This window comes from Canis lupus, chromosome 18 (genome assembly GCF_011100685.1).
Source record: "Canis lupus familiaris isolate Mischka breed German Shepherd chromosome 18, alternate assembly UU_Cfam_GSD_1.0, whole genome shotgun sequence".
Lineage (NCBI taxonomy): Eukaryota > Metazoa > Chordata > Mammalia > Carnivora > Canidae > Canis > Canis lupus.
This window is the reverse complement of record NC_049239.1, coordinates 54,864,814-54,873,301: the sequence shown is the minus strand read 5'-3', so window position 1 is coordinate 54,873,301 and position 8,488 is coordinate 54,864,814. Positions and strand designations below refer to the sequence as shown.

Below are 8,488 nucleotides of genomic sequence, written 5' to 3'. Positions count from 1 at the left end.
TTAGGGAGGAGGAACATCAGGCTAGCTGCACATGCAATCTAAACTTTTGGTTTCTTCTATTTCTCCTGGTCGACACTGGCTTGCCAATGAGTCCTTTGTGAGCTGAGTTCACTGTGTTCGTTCAGCGGGAATGATCATCATCTTCAGCGGAGAAAACGTGAGGGAAAAAAAATATACTCTTTATTGTGGACACCATGTACATGACGTGAGGTATTATTTTCTTGTGTTTTGTTTTGCTTTATTTCTTTTTTATTTTGCTTTATTTTATTTGTGTTCTGACACAGGAAACTGTGTCCCAGCAGGTAACACAGCAAGTCCAAATCACCCAGGGTGACTGCCCATTAAGACTTAGCCAAGAAGTCTCTCCTTTCATCACTGAAGACCTTCATTTGACTTTGGAATGGATATTGGCAGCAATGATCAACAGGGGGAACGAACGCACATAGGAACATCAACCTTCCTTCCTATTTCTAGCCTCTCCCTAAATTAGCATTGTTCTTGGCAACTTAGGCTCCAGCTGAATAATGGGAGGAAATAATCCAATATTCAAATAATCCAAACACAAATACTGTATTCACGAGTAATTAACTCATCTCTCTGGCTCTCTCATCAATTTCCCTTTCTTTGTGTTACCTTGAGCCAACTTTCTTTCTCATGTTCCTATTGCCCTCAGGCTGTCCCCGCTTCAACTGATGTGGTTTTTCTATTTCTACAGTATGAGGCCGTCCTGTGTCTCTCTTGACACCACGAGACACACTGTGTTTGCTTTCCTTATCTTGCCAAATACCAAGTGCTCCAGAGCCTCTGTGTGTGCTGTTCTCTCTTCCTAGAACACTCTTTCCCAGATCTTCCTCTTGATCTCATTGTCCACTCATCCAGGCTTAAAGTCCCCCTTCCCATAGCCAGACTGAACCTCTGTCCTGGACACTGCCCCTCAATGTTGTTCTGTACAGCCATCACTTTCTGTGTCTCATTCACTTATGGGCTTGTTTGTTGCTTCTCTTGTAGATGTAAGCTCCACAGGGCCAAGTCTTGGCTGAACCACTGAATCTGGGCCACAGAGCACAGGCCCCCGTGATGGGGAAAGCCCATGGTTACCTTTTGTCAGTCTGTCGTGGATGGATGGATGCATGGATGCATGGATGGATGGACGGACGGATGAAATGATGGATGAACCTTCGATTTATTCGTGATTACCTTTTTGAAGCCCTAGATAAGCTCTTTACAGAATGTCTGTCAACTTGCAAAATCAGGCCTGATATTATTCCTGCTCATTTCAGAAATGAGGAAAGGGAAGCTTGAAATGAAACGACCAGCAGTTTCACTTGCCCAAGGACACTTCGTGATTAGGTGTTCCATCCAAGGTTTAAATCCATATCTGCTTGACCACACTCTTCACCGGCCCACCACTCAGCACTGCCTCTGCTGAGCAACCAACCTCTTGCTCTACTGCTGCACATCATCCTTTGAATCTGTGGCGGAAAAATCCTCAAGAGCTAAAAAATATTTATAGATTTGTAATAGTCTGAATTTATGAAATCGATTTAATTATGTGAGATATTCTTGTCAAAAGAGGCTTTCACCAAAAATGAGACCTAGTAGTTCCCAAATGACAAGTGCTTACTAAAGTGACTGAGGGGGAGGGAAGTCTGACCTCCAGAGGATGTTTGTGGTATTGCATTGAGCCCAGAGGTTGGTAAGCCAGCAGGAGCAGAAACAGGGGATGGGAAGCTTTATGGACCTTGAAGAAGGAGGAGGGTAACATTGACATTTTCACAATATTAATTCTGCCAATCCATGAGCATGGAATATTTTTCCATCTCTTTGTGTCTTCCTCAATTTCTTTCAGAAGTGTTCTGTAGTTTTTAGGGTATAGATCCTTTACCTCTTTGGTTAGGTTTATTCCGAGGTATCTTATGTTTTTGGGTGCAATTGTAAATGGGATTGACTCCTTAATTTCTCTTTCTTCAGTCTCCTTGTTAGTGTATAGAAATGCCACTGACTTCTGGGCATTGATTTTGTATCCTGCCACGCTGCCAAATTGCTATATGAGTTCTAGCAATCTTGGGGTGGAGGCTTTTGAGTTTTCTAGGTAGAGTATCATGTCATCGGCGAAGAGGGAGAGTTTGACTTTTTCTTTGCCAATTCGAATGCCTTTAATGTCTTTTTGTTGTCTGATTGCTGAGGCTAGGACTTGCAGTACTATGTTGAATAGCAGTGGTGAGAGTGGACATCCCTGTCTTGTTCCTGATCTTAGGGGAAAGGCTCGCAGTGCTTCCCCATTGAGAATGATATTTGCTGTGGGTTTTTCGTAGATGGCTTTTAAGATGCTGAGGAATGTTTCCTCTATCCCTACACTCTGAAGAGTTTTGATCAGGAATGGATGCTGTATTTTGTCAAATACTTTCTCTGCATCTATTCAGAGGATCATATGGTTCTTGGTTTATCTCTTGCTGATATGATGAATCACATTGATTGTTCTACGAGTGTTGAACCAGCCTTGTGTCCCAGGAATAAATCCTACTTGGTCATGGTGAATAATTTTCTTAATGTACTGTTGTATCCTATTGGCTAGTAACTTGTTGAGAATTTTTGCATCCATGTTCATCAGGGATATTGGTCTATAATTCTCCTTTTTGGTGGGGTCTTTGTCTGGTTTTGGAATTAAGGTGATGCTGGCCTCTTAGAACAAATTTGGAAGTACTCCATCTCTTTCTATCTTTCCAAACAGCTTTAGTAGGATAGGTATTGTTTCTTCTTTAAACGTTTGATAGAATTGCCCAGAGAAGCCATCTGGCCCTGGACTTTTGTGTCTTGGGAGGTTTTTGATGACTGCTTCAATTTCCTCCCTGGTTATTGGCCTGCTCAGGTTTTCTATTTGCACCCCGATGTTTATAGCAGCAATGTCCACAATAGCCAAACTGTGAAAGGAGCCTCGGTGTCCATCGAAAGATGAATGGATAAAGGAGATGTGGTTTATGTATACAATGGCATATTACTCAGCCATTAGAAATGACAAATACAAAAGAAAGAAAGAAAGAAAGAAAGAAAGAAAGAAAGAAAGAAAGAAAGAAAGAAAGAAAGAAATGACAAATACCCACCATTTGCTTCAACGTGGATGGAACTGGAGGCTATTATGCTGAGTGAAATAAGTCAATCGGAGAAGGACAAACGTTATATGTTCTCATTCATTTGGGGAATATAAATAATAGTGAAAGGGAATAGAAGGGAAGGGAGAAGAAATGGGTAGGAAATATCAGAAAGGGAGACAGAACATGAAGACTCCTAACTCTGGGAAATGAACTAGGGGTAGTGGAAGGGGAGGAAAGTGGAGGGGGGTGAATGGGTGACGGGCACTGAGGGGGGCACTTGACAGGATGAGCACTGGGTGTTATTCTGTATGTTGGCAAATTGAACACCAATAAAAAATAAATTTATTATTAAAAAAAGAAGTAGGAGGGGAGCGAGGAGGGTATGAAGACCACACTAATAATAAAACAACTGGGTGACAACACAGGCTCGGTTGGCTGTAATATGACTAGGTAGCAAGCACGTCTGCATTAATTTCATCTAAAGTCATGTATCATTATGGAGTTCCAAGCTCTGTCTCCTTGGTTTCTACAAACACAGAGCAGACTAGCTGGGTTGCAGATGATTCTTGCTGCCATTTCCTGGTCCAAAGCCAGGTTCATGGTGTGACTCATTCCCTCATTTATGGGAGGGATTAAGGTGGTGACCAGGAGAATAAAGGGAGGACTCCTAGGTCCTCCCATCCAACGTGAGTTCCTTCGTCCCTGTCAGAGGAGCCAGCAAGAGCTGACTTCAACCATGAAGCTGCTGAGAGTCCTCGTGCTGGTTGCCCTCCCTCTTTACTGCCTTGCAGGTGAGTTCTGGGTGGGGAGGACAGGCTTTGGCCTGAAGATCTGTCAGTGCTTTCTGGAAGATCTCCTGTTCCCCAAACTCCAGTGTAGAGATCTCATTTCTCTGGTGTCTTCCTACTTCATGGTTACTAGTGTCTAGCTTCTCTGGACTATGCAGGGAATGTGAGAGGGATCGGGGAGGAGGGGGCACACATGTTCGCGGGCTTAAAGGAAATTCTATGCTAGAATCGAGAACTCAAGACCATTCACCCTAATCTTCCTGAATGTATGTGTCCACTGGAATGTAAGCAGATGACCACCATCTTAGAGACTCCCTAAACGGCTTCATCTCTACATAACTGAGAACACTTTTGCATGTTTTTTTCCAGGTTCTGGATGCTTATTCCTAGAACAAGTGGTTAACAAAACAATCGATTCTCAAGTGAGCATAGATGAATACCAAAACTTCCTTCAACCTTTCACATCTGATCTTGAAACTAAAGAAGCCATAGCAGAGCTGAAGCAATGTTTTCTCCAGCAGTCGGATGAAACTCTGAGCAATTTTGCATTGATGATGGTAACTATGGTTTCTCCTGATGTGCTTTCAAACCAGTGGACAGGGACGAGCAGGCTCTAGGCTTGTCACTCATTATTCCATAGCAAGTGTTACACAGGCTTTATTTTATTTCAGTGAAATTAATTGCGGGTGCATGTGAATATTTTGAATCCAGAAAGCCAGCCAAGGTCCCCGTGCTGATTTGCCTCTTCACCGTGTGAATCTTTAGAAAATGATAAATGAAAAAGGCCAAAGAGAGAACACAACACACACACACACACACACACACACAACATTTTCTATCACAGTAAAAGACATCTGATTCTCAAGAAGTCCCTACTTGTAGCAGTGATCAGCAAAAACAATCCCCTTCTTCATAGAAACAAAGAGGAAAATGTTCATAAGAATTTTTGAGTAGGGGATCCCTGGGTGGCTCAGCGGTTTAGCGCCTGCCTTCAGCCCAGGGCGTGATCCTGGAGTCCCGGGATCAAGTCCCACGTCGGGTTACCGGCATGGACCCTGCTTCTCCCTCTGCCTGTGTCTCTGCCTCTATCTCTCTCTTTATATCATAAATAAGTTTTTAAAAATCTTTTTTAAAAAAGAATTTCTGAGTAGATTCCAGAAGAACACATTTGAAGAAGATTCTGTACATCCTACTAAAAGAATTGAAAGCACTTGCAAGCAATCACAATGTGTTTGTATAAATGACTGGATTCCTTGACCATGAATTAAAGAGCCCGTGAATGACAAGTAGAAATTATAGGTATGGACCTGTTGTGAGGGATGGAAAGTGTAAGACAACAATCAGTAGTGGTTTTGTTCTCTCCATCTTATTCCCTACCTTAAATGCCACTGAAAACATTCCAGGGTAGACGATTTAGAAATATTGCTAAAGGAACAGTTGGAAGTGACCTTCACTAACAAGGGGGCTGACACAAGGCACAACATGGATGAACCTTGAGGACTCTATGATGAAAGACAAATGCTGCGTGAGTTCATTCAGAGCCGTTTTCTAGAGTAGCTAATTTCCTAGAAACAGAAGGTATAATCATGCTCTCTAGAGGTTGGGTGGTATGGGAAATGAGGATTGTTCTGTGGGTATAGAGTTTCACCATAGCAAGATAAAAATGTTCTGGAGAATGGCTGCATCACAACGTGAATATATTCAACACTGTTGAACTGTATCCTTAAAATGATGAAAATGGTCAGTTTTATGTTATGTGTACTTACCGAACTAAACATTTTAAAGACTGGGAAAAAAAAAACGCTACAGGCAAGGATAACGGAATTTTTTCTTAGAAATCTGGATTGGACTGATCACTTGGAGGGCATATCTCAAAAATTTTGTAGGTCTCAAAAATAATGGTTTTGGTTTCAACACTGTTTTTAATATTTCTAACATGTAAGGCCACACCAGAGCTCAAAAACTTCACATCTCTTTATCTTTGAGCTGAGACTTAAAAATTCTTTGTGAAAACTGATCATACACACAGCATATTTACGGGATATGATATTTCGTGGAACAGGAAACGTGGGGGAAAAATTATCCCCAGATCTCTGACGGGGAAAACCCTAGCACCACTCTGGCATCAATAAAGTCTCCTGACCCTTAGAATAAGATCTTAATTCAAACACCGACTTTCTTGGATACCAGATGTATGTGGACAAACCCAGGAAGGCAAGGAGAAGACATGTTTGTCTTTCAAGATTTTCCTTTGTCACAGAGAGCTGAAAATCTGAGCGATGTCTCTGCTTTTATTTTCTAGAACAAAATATATAATAGTTATTGGTGTGCTCTGTTTTAACCTTCCACGTGACCTGGGGCTCTGAGGACTGCAGAGAATGGTTGGACGCCGACTGCTGATTAATACAAACCACAACATTCTTCTCCTTTTTGTCTTTTGATCTATCAACTGCAAGATAAGTGTTGAAACCTTGAGTACATTTTCATTTCAATAAAGTATCTGCAAATGGAAGTTCGTTTTTCTTATGTTATCTGATCAAACTGGAGGCTTTAGAGAGGCTCTTCTATCACCGGTGCATGTGCCCGTGTGCGCGCACACACACACACACACACACACGCACGCATAGTTTCTCATTGGAGAACACCTGCGTGAAGGAGTGGGGAGTCTGAAAAGCACTTTGTTCCGCCCCATGTGTAGCCCAACATGGTCCTCTCTCCGTCAATGTGCTCTTCCACCCTCCTGACCCCCATTTCCCTCGGACTATCTGGGAAGTCCTCAAGACTTAGGTTCTGGTGTTTGTGAGGCTGGCAGTTCCTGGGCCCCCGCAATCTTTGCCTGTGCTGCGAGCCAAGCTCCCACGGCGGGGCCCCTCTCCACTCTCTGCCCCAGACCCAAGAGTGCGGGGCCAGGACCAGAGCCAGGGAGAGACGAGACTCATACAAAGCAGTAGTGACTCCTGTCTTGATGTTAAACTTTAATTAATGTGGCATTCATTTTGCTTTTTGAAATATCTTTAAAATCTGATGTGCCCTCATTCCTGAGGTTGGGCAGGGCCCCCTTGAAATTGTGTGAGTGCCCGACTCCCTTCCCCGCAAGTGGCAATGTGGCCCAGTCTCTTCACCATGATGCCCTACAAAGGCACGTAGGTTGAGGGAAATATGTGTGTTCTTTAGGAATGAGGCAAAGCCAGCAGTTTTTATACTGAACCATAGCTACCCTTGCTTTTCCCTGTCCCCTCATTCCGGTCACCAGGGATAGTTTAATGCCACCCCTCTGCTCACAACTCACAGAACCTCTCTTCCTTCACAGGCTATCCTGTCACCCCAGAAGCCCCTTGACTTTTCCTCAGGACTGTTTCTCAGTTTCCACCAGGGCTGACCTTCACCAGGCATAACCCATCCAGAGAATTAGACACATGATACTCAGGATTCCACATGAATGCTATACTCTCCTTGAAAACATAACCAATGGACACCTGGGTGGCTCAGCGGCTGAGCGTCTGCTTTGGCTCAGGTCGCGATCCCAGGGTCAGGGGATGGAGTCCTGGATCAGGCTCCCTGCCAGGAGAATGCTTCTCCCTCTGCCTGTGTCTCTGCCCCCCTCTCTCTCTGTGTGTGTCTCTCATGAAGAAATAAATAAAATCCTTAAAAAATATATTAACCAAAACTGACTGAAGTAATAATGAATATATACCAACGTACCAGTGTGGGGTATATTCTTCTTTATTCTAATGCAGTTGTAAGATATCATATTTATTGTGCTTTTCATGGAAACTGGCCCAAAATAAATAAGACTCAGAAAAGTCATAATGAGTCTCACCTTTCTTTTTTCTCCCAAACACCTCAGGGCCTGTAGTGCTATTAGACTTGGGCAAAAGGACCCTTGCCCAGAACCCACATTTTAAGAGATCCCCGCTATTACACACACACACAACGTACCAGTGTGGGGTACGTTGTATGTGGGGTACACATACACACCAGTGTGGGGTACGTTGTATGTGGGGTACACATACACATACACACACACACCAAACCATTTATTTATTAAGAACGCATGGACCATACTCAGTTCTGAGTGTTCTGGGTGCACCCTCACTGGCGACTGGGGGGGGGAACCATCTTTATCTGCCTCTCACATACGGGGATCTCAATCCACCCTCTCTCCCTCTTGGACCATAACAGGAGAGGAACAGGAAGAGATTCAGCTGCAGGAAATGGAGAGGACACAGAGCCATGCAGAACTTCATATCTGTTGAGATGAGCCCGGTCCATCTGATGAAGGTGTCTACATGTTAAACAGAGCAAATTTCATGCAAGAATTGGTAATAGAGGGTATTGCAGGATGGGAGCAGTAAAAAGGGAAGATGAAGGACGTGCAAAGACGGATCATTTGGAAGGACACTACTGTCTCTAGAACTGGAAATAAAAGGAGATTGTATAATAAAGTAAATATAGTGGCACATCAGCAAAAGTGCCTATGAATAAAGGTATAGGGGTGTTCTTCTCCTGCACCTAGGACTGCGTCATTCTGTACCCTTGTAGGAGTGCTTTTTGGTTTTTGTTTCCAACCAAGATTTCAAAATGGTTAATTTAGCGTGTGGTATTGCT

The 8,488-nt window shown here is 43.3% G+C and overlaps 1 protein-coding gene across 1 annotated transcript; it reads left to right on the top strand.

Moving 5' to 3' along the window:
- Positions 1 to 3,828: 3,828 nt before the first annotated feature.
- On the top strand, positions 3,829 to 4,497 carry SCGB2A2 (secretoglobin family 2A member 2). Its single transcript, XM_038562521.1, has 2 exons — positions 3,829 to 3,883; positions 4,250 to 4,497. The coding sequence occupies exons 1-2, from the start codon at positions 3,829 to 3,831 to the stop codon at positions 4,495 to 4,497; spliced, it is 303 nt and encodes a 100-aa protein (XP_038418449.1).
- The last annotated feature ends 3,991 nt before the right edge of the window (positions 4,498 to 8,488 follow it).